This window comes from Natrix helvetica (genome assembly GCF_964273705.1).
Source record: "Natrix helvetica genome assembly, chromosome: 12".
Classification (NCBI taxonomy): domain Eukaryota; kingdom Metazoa; phylum Chordata; class Lepidosauria; order Squamata; family Natricidae; genus Natrix; species Natrix helvetica.
The window spans coordinates 2,439,085-2,453,483 of record NC_138556.1 but is presented as its reverse complement, the minus strand read 5'-3'; the positions used below and the strand labels follow the sequence as shown (position 1 = coordinate 2,453,483).

Sequence of the window (14,399 nt, the reverse complement as noted above, 5' to 3'; positions counted from 1 at the left end):
CCGACCAAGTGAGAGTAGCTGATGGGTATGAGAGAGAGAGAGAGGATATATTGTCTATATACAGATCTATGTATATGTTTTCAAAGAATCTCTCCGTGTTCAGTCTCTGCCCGTTATTCCTTGTCTGGCCTTTGGGTGCCTTGGAAAATAGCTTGACCCCCTCCTCTCTGTGGCAGCCCCTCAAATATTTATAAGACTGCTCTCCTGTCTCCCCTGGTCCTTCTCTTCCCTAGACAAGCCATGCCCAGTTCCTGCCACCGTTCAACGTATGTTTTAGCCTCCAGTCCCCTCATCATCCTGGTTGCTCTTCTCTGCACTCTTTCTAGAGTCTCCACATCTTTTTTATGGCAGGGCGACCCAAACTGGATGCAGAACTCTAGGTGGGGTCTTACTAAGGCTTTATAGAGTGGCATTAGTACCTCACTTGATCTTGATTGAATCCCTCTGTTGATGCAAATTAGGATTGCATTGGCTTTTTTGGCTGCTGCAGCACACTGTTGGCTCATACTTACTGTAATTGATTGTCCCCTAAGATGCCAAGATCCAAGATCGTCGCTACTGCTATTAAGCCTGGCTTTACCCAGTCTATGTGTCCTTTCGGTTTTTCTTGACTAAGTGTAAAATCTTAACTTTTCTCTACATTGAATTTCATTTTGTTAGATAGGGCCCAGGGTTCAATTCTGTCAAGATGCATCTGGATATGGAGCCTATCATTTAGGTTGTTAGCTATTCCTGCCAGCTTAGTGTCATCTGCAATGTATAAGCAGACACACGGGCGCGTGCACGCACACACACACACACACACATACGTAATACAAGAGACACAATTTGATTATAAAAGAAATTTGAAAAATAAATATTTTATTTATTATAAAATAAGTAAACAAACAAACAACCTGAAATGAAGAGAAAGAAACAGCAGGGCCTGTGGGGAAGCTTTGAGCAGTCATCTGGGGGTGCAGAAGAGGACGCTTGGAGAGGACCAGTCTACTTAACCTTTCCATGCATCAAATATGGAGCCCAAATTCTCTTCCGGAACATGGAACTCAGCCAGTGGTGATCTCTGCTAACCCTAAAATAAAAAAGAAAACCAACAATTTGGCAAATCTTTTGAGAGTTTGAGGAGAAGAGGACAGGACGGCATGTCAGGCCTGACCCCCCAAAGCTTCTGGCCTGTCTAAGGCCGGCATCAAGAAGCCTAAGAGTTCATTTCTGCAATAAGCTGTAATGTGGTTTGTTATCTTATTATTGCTATTTAGCAAACATTACACCTCATTGCAAATAATATTACTATTGTGATCACTTAATTATAATTATTGATACAGCTTCTTGTGAATTATTATTATTTACAGCCAAAATACCCAAGTAAACGTGGTTGGTTTGGTTGAATGTGTTGTGAACCCAGCCCAATTTTTTTAATATTTTTATTTTGCGTATGATTAAGCTTGTTTTAGTGGCTTAGTCAATAGATCTTGGTAAAACAAGCCACTTTTTGCGTGGATCCAGCCAGTATCGCCTTCTATTCAATGAAGAGCTTCCATACCAAAGCAGAGTATTTTTAAGGAAAGAATTCCTACAGAATTGCTGTTTTCTGTTTTGTACAGAAGGATTCAAGAGTTGTGCTCAGCTGCCAGGCTCTTGTTTTACAAATCGAACGGTGTAGCCTGAAGAAATACTAATTTCTCTGCTGGCTAAGGCACGGTGGGTTTCCCCCCCTTTCTCTTTATGCTGTCCTGACTCAAGTCCTGGCCAGCAAGCGTGCGACGCCCCCAGCCCTAATGTGCCATTAACGATAGGTTAATGTACAGGATAATGTTTGACAGGCTCTGGGTTCATTACGCTTCTGAGTATATAAGATCTTTCTTGCAGAGGCCCACCGTCTCGTTGCATTATATCATGCAATAAAAAACCCTTTTAATATCACACCCTAATAAACTGTACTTGAAGTGCCATCGGAGGGCACCACCGCCCTTCCAGCAACTTAGCTTCCGGTTGCAACAGTTGGGAATTTCCATCTTATTTCATTGTTTCTGATCCAGATGTTTCCTCAGACTTGTATCGAAAGGAAAGGCAAATTACCTCTGTGGTTTTGGTGCAGAGATAAAGTCAGCTTTTCACTTTTGCTTACCATTGTGCGGCATAGGAAATCCTTCCTGCAAAATCCTTGTCAACAGCAGGAGCGTGGAGGGACTCCGGATTGGGCCTTTGATGGATGGACATTGGTGGGATCCAGAATGCTTTGCTAGAGTCTAAAAAGATGCTGCCAAGCCTCAAAAAAAAGGCTTGTTGTGATATAGAAGCCTGAAAGAGCTTTGAGAATATTTTTCCTCACCTGAGCTCTCAACTCTTTAAAGAGGAAGCCAAATTTTAGATTCCTTAAGTTTCGTGACTTAATGCAGGGGTGTCCAAACTTGAGAACTTTAAGACTTGTGGACTTCAACTCCCAGAATTCCCCAGCCAGCATGGCTGGCTGGGGAATTCTGAAAGTTGAAGTCCACAAGTCTTAAAGTTCCCAAGTTTGGACACTCCTGACTTAATGCATTTAACACACACACAAGATTACAATAAAGCATGACGGAACATGCTGGCCTGTGCAATGAACCACTTTGCCTCCCCTTTTTTTTTTTGGGGGGGGGGGGGGGACAGCTGCCTTAGCAGCCAAAGAGCCTCATGAAAATCTTGACGAAAGTTAATTTTTCTTCTTGATCTTTTCCCTTCCCCTAGAAAACATTTTTAAAAATGAGTGCTCACTCACTCCCAATATCTCTGTGCAAGGATGTTGCATTCTGTACCCCACCCAGGCACAGTCTTCTAAAAAAAAAAATGATGGAAAAATAGCCCATCAAATCTCTTCCCAAATACCCCGATCCTGCAGATTTGAAATTCTGATGTAATGTGTTTTTTTGGACTATTAAGAAGTATAAGACGCAGCAAGGTTTTGAAGAAGAAAACAAGAAAAAAAAAATAGTTTTGTCCTCCCTGGACCCAGAAACACTCTGCACGCCTCCCAAACCCTCTGAAGGCCCTGTTTTTGCAAAAAATGGGCCTGTTTTTAGCAAAACTGGGGCGCTCGTGGGTGGGATTTGGGAGGCCAAAAATGGCTGCATTCGGTGTATAAGACGCACCGACATTTCCACCTTCTTTTGGGGGGGGGGTGCGTCTTATACTCCGAAAAGTACGATAAATACTAAATTTGAATAAAATGAGCAGCTGCAACCTTCTTAGATAAAGTCCTTCCACCAGCTCTAACAAAAGAAAGTTTTGGAATAGAAATGTTTGACGAACTGACCAATATGACTGACAATGCCAAGGTCCTTGGAGGTCTTCTAGTCCAACCCCCTGCTCAAGCAGGAGACACTATATAGTGTGAAACAAGTGGCTGTCCAGTCTCTTCTTAAAAACCTCCAATGATGGAGCACCCACAACTTCTGGTGGCAAGCTGTTCCACAGGTTAATTATCTTCACTGTTATGAAGTTTCTCCTTAATTCCAGGTTGCTTCTCTCCTTGATTAATTTCCATCCGTTGTTTCTTGTCTTCAGGTGTTTTGGAGAATAGGTTGATCCCCTTTTCTTTGTGGCAGCCTCTAAAACGGGTGTCCAAACTTGGGAACTTTAAGACTTGTGGACTTCAACTCCCAGAATTCCCCAGCCAGCATGGGAGTTGAAGTCCACAAGTCTTAAAGTTCCCAAGTTTGGACACCCCTGCTCTAAAATATTGCAGTACTGCTCTCATGTCACCCGTGGTCCCTCTTTTCTCCAGACTAGCCATGCCCAGTTCCCGCAACCATTCTTCATTCAGTTCCTTCAGAAGCAGAGCAAGAAAGTACACATTGCTTTGGGGGGATGGGGTTCATGGCTCAGATCGTTCCCAAAACAAAATGAATACAATTGATCGGTTGGACAACAAACCCCAGGGAGGTCCAGTGGAAAAGGGGGGATTATACTTATGCTGGTTTTCGCGTAAAAACTTTAGAACTGGCTTTGCTACTTCTGTGCCTCTTGTGGGATTATCAGTACAGTAGTTATATACTCTTGGTAAAAAAAATGTCCCAGGAGTTTCTTTTGCTGCGTTTACTAACAGGACAGTTGAAGAAAGTCTTTAACATCTGGATTAAGGATAATCCAAGAAGGAGGGGAATTGGGAAGGTGCCAGGCACAAGTGCTGAACAAAACTAAATGCTCTTTGGCCACCTCCTCCTCTCTAAAGGTCTTGGAAAGAGTTAATCGCCCTACACAGAATTGGTGGCTCTAAAGAGGCAGCCTTTCTCAAGAAAATGAGATGTGACAAGTTCATTTAAAATGCCTGTTTTGTCATTGTTTATCTCATTTTCAGAGTTGGCAAAGAAAATTAGGCTGGCTGACACTCACCCACGAGCATCTCCAGGCCTGTGACCTGACCTGGCCGAGGCCGAATCTTTTGCCCCGAAAGAATGGACTTTCCCCAGAGCTTGAAGGAGATGCTTGAGCCATTCCTTTCTGCAGCCCTTGAGCCCAAGAGAATCTCACAGCAAAATGCTGGGGAAATTAGCACATCTTCATCTTTAAGAGCAAGCAGAGAATAATGGTTTTTATTGCTTCTTGATAAGGGTGGGCCATGTAGGATTAAGATCCTACTCGACCAACAGAGACTCCTTAACGGGGAAAATGGTATATAGTAGGTTGATTAAGCAAGGAACTAGTAGAAGGTGAGGAAAGTTAAGATGTGTTTCTTTAAAAATACAGAGAAGTAAATGTGTTTCTCCATTTTTAACCATTGTCTTGTACCTAATAGAAGTAGTGTTATGGTTCCAAATAGCATCCAAAATTAAATCAGAGTCCAAGGCAAAATATTACTCAAAGTTCCAATTTATTGAGGGAGCCATGTTGGGACATCTAGGAAAACCTGCATCTGAAAGCTTCCCGGTTTTCCCACCCAGTTGAAAGTTCAAGATCTTGTCCCCACCCCCCACAAGTCCATCACATGGTCCAACCTCCCATTGCCATGCTGGCAGTTCCACCCATCCAGTTCCGCTCAGGTGCAGAGATGCGAAGACAAAGGATGACCTTGGCTTTCTAGAAAGAATTTTGCTATGGCTACTTCGCATCTAACTCCGTACAATCCCCCCTCCCATTTTCCCACAATAGAAAAAGGCATAGTAGAATAATAGAAAGTGTGGCAGGCCAAAGATCCAAGAGAAATATGGCTGCAGGCCTGACAGGTAGTCCTCGACTTACAACGTTTCATTTAGGGACCATTCAAAGTTATAACAACACTGAAAAAAGTGACTGAAGACCATTTTTCTTTTCGCAATTACAACCATTGTCGCCTCTCCATGGTCACATGATCAAAATTCAGATGCTGGGCAACTGATTCATATCTATGACGGTTGCAGCGTTCCTGGGGTCACGCAATCCCCTTTTGCGACCTCCTGACAAGCAAAGCCAATGGGGGAAGCCGGATGCACTCAGCGACGCTATTACTAACTCAACAACTGCATTCGTTCACTTAGTAACTGTGGCATGATAAGTTGTAAAATGGGGCAAAACTTACTGTCTTGCTTAGCAAGAGAAATGTTGGGGGTCAATTCTGGCTGTAAGTCGAGGACTGCCCGCATTAGCCTAATTCTGATGGATGCTCGGCTCCTGCTGTCAGTCCTGGAGCTTTGTGCCAGGCACGTTCATTCCCTTGGCAGATCTGTCACAATTGTTTTGAGCTGCATTGGTACCAAAAACAGAGTCCTTCCTCCTTGTAGGAAGGTTGCCTTGACAGGACCATATTTTCTTCCTTCATATTCTGCCTCGCAACTCTTGCAGTCCTGTAATTGAGGAGGAGCAGCCTCTTCTCAATAAAGAGTGTTGGCCACCGGCCAATACTGCCCAAAAGAACCTTGAATTAAAGAGGCAAGAAAGAGCCCAGGACTGGAGGCCAAGGTAGCTTGTCCACTGATGGCTGAAACCCAGGAGAAGAACTAAGAGTACCGGCCTTGGTCAGACACAGGTACAGGGATGTCAAGTTGGGGGCGAGCCCAGAGAATCAGGTTATAAGCCAAGAGGGGCCGAATGGATCGTGAGCCAAGATGTTCCTCTGACCTTGATGGCCGTCAGTTCACACGATTCTTAGGAACAGCCTTGCTGGATTTAGGAATTCTGGGAGTTGAACATCCGGACGTTGCCACAGTTGGGAGGCATCGGATTAACTGTTGGCCCCTCCCTTCTTTCAGGTGAGATCCTTGGGGGATCCTTCTGCCCCGGTTCCAGAAGCAGAGGGACCAGATCCCTCACCGTCTCTTACCTGGAGGAGCGTTCACCGCTAGAGAAAACGCATTTCAGGCTTCTGCGCATTTACATTTCTGCACCATTACTTGATAAAATGAAGGGAGTCTCTACTGGGATATTTAAGAATTGTGGACTTTTTAGATCTGGAGCAATATTACTCAGGAATAAAGGGCCTCCATCGCCCCCTCCCATGGAAGCTGGTGAAGCGCAGAAGGACTCTCATTCTCTTTCCTTCCTCTCCCTCTCCCTCTCTCTCTCGTTTTCCATTACTTCCTTCCATGCTTATTGTGTTCTATTTGTTTCCTCGTTCTTTAGAAATGAGAATGTCGGGTTAACAAATGGGGTCTGTCTCTTTCTAACTGCCTGGAACTTCATTATACCTGCATGAACTGCCAGCTCCATTTCCAGTGTGGCTGGCTTGTTCTGGTGCCCTCCAGCCTCAGCCCCTCCAGCTCTCCGCTTCTTCCTGTCCCAGGAAAATCCCTCCCCCCTAAGGAGGGGAAGCATTGAGACAAGGGTGATCAAGGGCAGCTTTCTCTTCTGTTGCTGCTGCTGCTTCCTTTTTTTCTTTTCCTCAAGCTGCCCTCTTTTGGGGGGGGGGGGCAGAAGAGACCTTGCCCTTGCATCTCCCAGGGCTGGACAGCTTAGCAAGTGGAATCATCCTGCAGGGGACTTTTCCCTCCCAGCCATTCTTTGGCAGCGGCTGCTAGGCTTTTCATACATGTTTCTTAGGTTGCCACCCACCACATCTCATGACTCTTGGCATGTCACAGTGGTTACAAAGGATGACAATCAAACATTGAAGTTGAAATCAAGATCCATCAAAATCACGTAATGCAACCAAGACGTTGAGTTAATGCCAAAGTTCTCCAGAATGACATGGCTGGTTAGTTTTCAGAAGTCTCCATTCCAAGGAAATGTTCTGCATCAAGGTCCAATGATGTCAGTAGCAGCCACTTGTAGGGTCAGACCCACTCTAGAGAGAGGGGCTGTCCCAGAGGAAAAAAAGATGGGCCTTTTCTCCAAAGCATCTAAAGGTAGGACAAGAAGCAATGGGCGGAAGCTCCTCGGAGGCAGATCCAACTTGGAAATAAGGAAGAATTTCCAAACGGTGAAAACGATTAATGTGTGGAACCGCTTGCCTCCTGGAGTTGTGGGTACAAGTTGTGGGTGCACTATCGTGGGAGTGTTTTTTCTATCAGGACAACCTGGTCTACCCAAATATGGGAAGGCACATACTGTTTCCCTTTCGCCTTTCAGGTCCAATCCAGGAGCCTTCATGAAAAGGGAGCAGTATCCTCCTCTCCTTTCCATATTTGGGTAGACCAGGTTGCCCTGATAGAAAAAACACTTACCATATTTTTCACTCCATAAGACTCTCCTGACCGTAAGACGCACCTAGATTTAGAGGAGGAAAACAAGAAAAAAAATCTGCCTCTGCCTCCCAGCATTCATCTGGCTAGCATCCTTGCAGCAAACAGCCTGGTCATCTGCCTCCTCCGTGTCTTCTGCCTCCACCGGGGAACACTGGAGCCTTCGCCACCAAGCAACTGATTGGCGGTTGGATCGGCCACCCAGAATACCACCAATCAGTTGTTCCAGGCACCAGGAATCACTGCCACTGCTGCTGCCTGTCGCCCATATTTGCTCCGTAAGACAAGACACAGACACTTCCACCCACTTTTTGAGGAAAAGAAATGTGTCTTATGGAGCAAAAAATACAGTAATCTCTCCCTTGGTACAGCTGACAAAGCGAGGAGAACCTGTGGCTTAGAGGTTAATACATCTACCTAATATGCAAGCAGCCCAAGTTCGAATCCCAGAAGGACATGGCTAGCTGATGAGAGCCAAGTAGCTTGAAATAGATCTACACTAGTCTCCCTTTATTTCTTTGTCAGTAAATATAAATTTAATGAGGTCCCTTCCAGCCCTATTATTCTGCCTTATGTAGTGGAGAATATTTATTTTTCTTTCAACATGTTGTCCCAAAACTCTTGCCAGCCATTGGGCACTCAGGAAGGCCACTTCCAGGTTTGGCCTCGACTGTCTTCGGAGGACTGGAGTTTTGGCAGAACTGTCCAGATTGCTGGTGGGGGCAAGAAATGACTTGGCCCATTTTTCTCGGAAAAAAAGAGATTCATGCTGGAAACCAGCAGAATCTGCCTAGTAGCTGATCTTACTAGCTCTGTGAACCTGCTCCCTTGTCTGCAACCTCTTGATTTGTTCAGTGACTTTTGTTGGGTTTGTAGCTGCTTATTTAAAAGGCAAGACAGGTAATTCCAGCCTTAATTGTGAATGAGGACATCTTTTCTGTTCCTCCAGGGATCTCCATGAGTTTTACAAACAGTTAAGCGAATTTAACCTTGTGGCATTTGCTGAAGAGTGATTACTGCAAGGGATCTGGGTCCTGTAGAATTAAGCATGGGATTTGAGCAGAAGGACATGGCCGGAGTTGGGGAGGGGAGGGCACGGGGGTCTGGCTTGGGTCCCAACAAATACCACGTTAGGCAATTAAATAACACTGAAAACTAAAAGTATACCCATTCTTTCCCTTCCTCCTTTTGTAAGAATGGAGGGCAGAGTTTTTCAACCTTGGCAACTTTAAGATGTGTATAGTTCAACTCTCAGAATTTCCCCAGCCTGCATTTTACCTTTTCCTGAAGGTAGAATGGTTGTTGGATTCTTTGGCTTCTTCTTGCACAAAACCACCTTGGGTCCGAGTTCCTCAACCTTGGCAACTTTTCAGGTGTGTGGATGTCAACTCCCAGAATTCCTTCGCCAGCCACGCTGCCTGGAGAACTCTGGGACTTGAAGTCCTCACATCTTAAAGGTTGAGGAAAAAAATTACTTAGAGGAAAAGACAAGGCAGGAAAGAGAACCCAACGCTATTCATCAGAAGGAGGAAGGATTTGAAGTTAAGCAGGGGTGCATAGAATAATCTGAACGCTTATTCTAAATTCTAAGCTATACACCATCCAGGGGGGTTGGAGGCATTGCATTCATAAATGCAAAGTGACATAGGAAGAAGGCCCTTGCCTAAAGAGCAACATCCCCGTTGTGGCATCACTTGCATGTCCAAAGCTCTCTCTATCCCTAGTGGAGGAGGCACATTACTCCTCCCCTGGAGTCCAAAGGAGATTAAGTAAATCCCCATCTTCCTAATGTGATTACATCTCAAAGCTTCTTCTTACCAGCATTTTCCTCTCTCCCTCTCCCCACGCCATCTGTGCCTCTCTGCTTCTTCCATGCCACACCCTTCAGCCCAACCAGTCCTTTGCTCCCCACACTGTCACCTTTGGTCCCCCAAGACTTTGGGGCCATGTTATTAAGTCCTTCGTTTTGAAGGAAGTTACTTATTTTGGAGGTAAGTAAAACAAGTCACTCTGAACTCTAAAACAAAGTTGCACATTTTCAAAATTATTTCACAGCTCCCCCTTCTGTCCTCCCATTCATCCCAAATCTAAGAGCATGAAGGCCCCTCAGAGAGCAGTCCTGTGGCAGAGCCTTCTGCGCATAGGGCATCATGCGTTATGTGCCAGCCTCACGTGGCCCAACAGAAACACAGAAGCTGGTAGCGTCTGTAAGGGCTTTCAGATCTCTCTTCCTCTTCTTTGCTTTTCAACCTTGGTAGTTCAGAATCCTAGAACTCTGATGGCGAACCTGTGGCACGCATGCCCAAATTGGCATGCAAAGCCATGTCACCTGCGGCCTTTGTCTTCCACATGCACATGTGATGATCAGCTGTCCTTCGCGCATGTGGCAGTGCCAAAAACCGGTCTGCGCATGCGCACCAGCCAGCTGATTGTCGCTAGAACCTGAAAGTTTTGGCTTTCCCAGAGTACGGCTCCGACGAGCGCAAGCCCACGCGACATTTCCGCACAATCTTTTCGGCACTCCTAGAACAATGTTTCTCATCCTGAGTAACTTGAAGATGTGTGGAATTCAACTCCTAGAATTCCTCAGCCAGCATGACTGCGGGGTTCTGGCAGTTGAAGGCCAGACACCGTCTTCTCTCCTGTTGCCTTCGTGGGTGATCCTGGACTCAAGAGAGAAAAGGGGGACTTCCCCATGGGTCCCACCTTCTGTCATTGTGTAACTGCAGAGCCCACATTTTGTCTGGCCTTTGAAACATATCAGAATTAACACAAGCAAGAGAATGTTTCCAGCACGTGGGAAAACTGTTTTCTCTTCTCTTCAGCTGCTTGAAAATCCCTTTTCACTTCCCAGCATGTAGCGGCCTGCTCAAATTGAGCCCTCAAAAGAAAAATACACTGTTTATTTTTCAGCTTAAAAAACACAGTGAGAGATTAGTAGTATATACATGAGCTATATATTTCAGTGATAAAAGAGGGAGCTCTTTTTAGTGTTTACTGTTCACGCAGTTGGGATTTCTTGCAAAAGTCTTTTGCAGGATGAGAAGAATCTTGCACGTCCTTCACTCCTCAGATCTTTGACCCTCTTAAACTGAACCCACTTTTTCTTCTTTTAGGGCCACCTCTTTATTGTGCAGTACAATGATGGCAACGCCGAAGTGGTCTCCATGTGGGTATGCCGGACCCTGGAGGAGAGGCGTCTGCAGCAACAGGGATCGCAGTGAGAGGAAGAGAGATGCGCTCCCTCCCACGGGACAGCAGCCTCCAAAGAGCTTCATGGCAAAGGCAGTTCAGAGTTGAGCCTGCCAGTCTTTTTCTCCAAGAAATTCAGCGGACGTCCTTTGCCCCCCTCCGGCTCTCACGGCCGCCTGCATCCTTAAGACAATAGGAGCATATATTTTATAAACCGAATGTATATATGTTGGCCTCCAAGTATTTTATACGCTTTGGGGTCTTTGCTAGCTAAACATAAGGACAGGAGCAGAAAATGGAGGCCCTGTGGACTCAAGTCAGGCGCCTACTTTGGATTGGGATTTGAAACTGAATGTTAGATGATGGACCAGTGAAAGAAAATGGATCAAGATGAAAGAATAAAAAAGTGTAAGCAGTATCTGCCAAAGGGTGTGTGCTAGATTTATTTTTGGAACAGACAAGGGTGTGCTTGCACTATATCCCCCATACTCACTTCTTACATAGGACGAGGTGGACACTAAGGATATCCGTAGATTCTAGCAGAAGATGAACAGGAGGGAAAGTTGGGCTGGGCTTTCATTTGTTGATGATGATGCTATTACCTTGAGCGATAGAACAATTCCTTGGGGTTGGTCTAAAGCTCATTCTTAGGGGAATTCTTGCCGGAACTGCCGAAGAGGTGCTGCTGCCCATGGTTGATAGCAAAGTTGGACCCTTTGATTGGAAGCTTCTTTTGTTCCTATTTAGCAAGCCTAAGTTATACTTAAGTCACTGATCTCTCTCTCTCTCTCTCTCTCCACAAATGTTGCCTGAGGCTGATGTGACCTATCATTCATTTCTTCAATTAAACCCGTGTATTTGTGCAACCAACGCCAGTGAAATCTGCAATAACTAGGTTTTTAGAACACCAGGCTAAATTGTGCCTGGGCACTTGGTGACTGAAGATGTTCTGCGAAGGCATACTGTCAAAAGTGGCCTACTGGCTTAGCAAGTTGTGTGAACCGTGTCATCCTATTAAGCTGTAATGTTTTTATTTGTTTGTTTATTTGTCACAGCAATATAGATTCTGCCAATTTATCAGGCTCTGGGTGGTGTACATGGATAATGCAATTTACCTGTTTGTGCATAGCATTGTGGGGGATAGCGATTGCATCTTCTTACCTAGTTCAGGGTTTACCATCTTAGGCGAATCTACTGTAACTGATCCAGGTGATGAAGTCTATCCATTCACCTCACCAAACGGAGTCAACGTGTCAAATGGAGGCCAACTCAAAGAAGGGAGGCTGTGCAGTCCTCTGATGTTCTAAACTTCAGTAGCTGCTCTGCAAAAAAGAACAGACCAAAAACAGGAAGAAAGAAATTGTCCTGTAATCCAGTCTACCAACAGCCTCTGGACGCAGCCTAAAAGGGATCCAGCCTTTGATAGCAGACAAGCTTTCTCTGCACCCTAAAACATGGACCTGTTGCATTTATGGATTTCCCTATTCAACTTTTGTCCCCCGTCTAAATAATTATGACATTCAAAGACTATGTTGAAAGTTTAAGAATTTGGGTCTTGTTAGTAAAGGTAAAGGGTTCCCTGTCCATTCATGTTTCGACTGTACAGCATAGTGGTCATCTCCATTCCTTAGCAGAAGGAGCCAGCATTATCCAAAGATGTTTCCATGGTCATGTGGCTGAGGTGGATAGGACACTGTTACCTTCCCAATGAACTGGAACCTATTTATCTACTCACATTTGCATGCTTTCGAACTGGCAGGTGGGCAGGAGCTGAGGCCAGGACGAGAGCTCACCCGTTGCACGGCACTTGGGTTTCAAACCCAGGCTGTCAGTTGTCCATCTGAGAAGCTCAATGTTTTTAACCACTGAGCCATTGTGCCTTGGTTTTTTTAAAAAATCAATAATATTTCATTGTTGTTTTGCATTTGCTTTACAATAGAATAGAAACTTTATTTAGTTGTTTGCATATCTTTAAAAAAAACTAATGCAAATATACAGATATAAAAAAACCCCACAATTGGACATGTTCCCAGTAATTTTTGTCATCCTGACAATTAACTCCAATTTTATTTTAAAATGCTGTTTTCTTCAAAAACAGCCTTTGGAATCGAGAATGCAGACTTACTAGTGATAACGCAGCTTCCCTCCCTGTAAACAGTAAGACATTCTGGAGTCTTTTACATGAGCGCCATTGTTCTTTTTAACGCATTCCAGCCCCTCTGCTATTTATTCTTGAAGCCCACCGTCTTGAGGTGCTTCATAGCAAGCAGAATTGCTTACTGAGAAGGCGCTGAGATCTAAAGAGGATCCAAATGAGTTGGAGGCCTTTTGTAGCGAGAAACAACTTCAGCTGAACAATTGCAACTCTTAACCGCTGCTTCGAAGGCAGCCTGGAAAAGGCTCTGCTTGCTTCCTTGAAGGGGTCATCAATCTCCAGGTGAAGGATAGAGATTGCAGGCGTGAACTGATAGACGAAAGTTTGTCTTAATTGCTGCAATGTCACAGCCTCTCTGGCAGATAACAGTACAATGAATGGCCGGATGGGCTGGTGGCTGCAGGTGCTTTTTCTGAAAGTGAGACAAATTCCCTTCCCTTCAGGCAGTTGGGCTGAAACAGCCCTTTGCTTTGCTTCTTTTCTAACACTTTGCATAGAGCGCTCTGGTCTAAAGCATATTTCTGTTTAATTTAAAAATCACATTAAGTTCCCCATTTACTTACATTAAGATTTGGTGGGGTTTGAACAAAGAAGACAGTTGCAGCCTGCAGTTTGCTGCTGAAGAGACTTGTGTGCTTTTGAACCTCTTATTTTCATTTATCAGCCATGCCTCAACTATTGATAATCCAGACTGATTCTTTAAGCATGTTTTAAGGGAATAATGTGTTCTGAAAATGTCAACGTTCAGTGAGCTCCTCTAATAAAGATGTTTTGGATCTGTTGATGCTTTATAATTAGCCATTTACCCATTGCTTCCAGCTTGAATTAACCTGTTATAAATTATACAAAATGATATCAATTGTACAAGGTAATATATAAAATATGAACAGTCTGTCGTTATTTTTATTTTTTAATATTTTTTTCTTATTTTCATACCAGTAACCACAGGTATACCATTACATTTTCACCAAAATTATTTTGTATTATTCCATATTATGTCAGTGCCTCTTACCATCAACCTACAGCAACTATAATTTACTCTTTTGCTTTCCATACACCATATTTTACCTTATCCACCTCCTCTCCCTGCCTCCTCTCCCTCTCTCCTCTTCCCTACCTCCTGTCTTCCCTCTACCGTCCCTCTCTTCTCTACTTCCCCTTCCTCTCCTTCTCCTCACTCCTCTTTCCATTGTTATTTTTCTTGATTATCATGTAAATCTCGTCTTGCATACCAGCTTGGTTTGGTAATTAAATGCAAAATTTCCCTCTTCCTCTCCATACTGCAAAGGATCAGCAAACCCTAGTAAGTCAAGGAGAACAATTAAATGTAAAGTCAATGAGCAATAAGCTTTAGAATTGAGAATTAAGGTGTGGTGAAGAGCTTCTGCCTTTCAGGATCAATCATCAACAATAAGGAACAAGTC

General features: G+C 44.3%; 1 protein-coding gene across 2 annotated transcripts in view; it reads left to right on the top strand.

The window, feature by feature from the left end:
• The window catches only part of MAP2K5 (mitogen-activated protein kinase kinase 5), a 163,987-nt gene extending 152,749 nt beyond the window's left edge, over positions 1-11,238 (top strand). For both annotated transcript variants that reach the window (XM_081965224.1, XM_081965225.1), the window contains exon 22: positions 10,745-11,238. In XM_081965224.1, the coding sequence (XP_081821350.1) occupies positions 10,745-10,852 (108 nt within the window). In that variant the 3' untranslated portion in view covers positions 10,853-11,238. The remainder of the gene's footprint in view (positions 1-10,744) is intronic.
• The last annotated feature ends 3,161 nt before the right edge of the window (positions 11,239-14,399 follow it).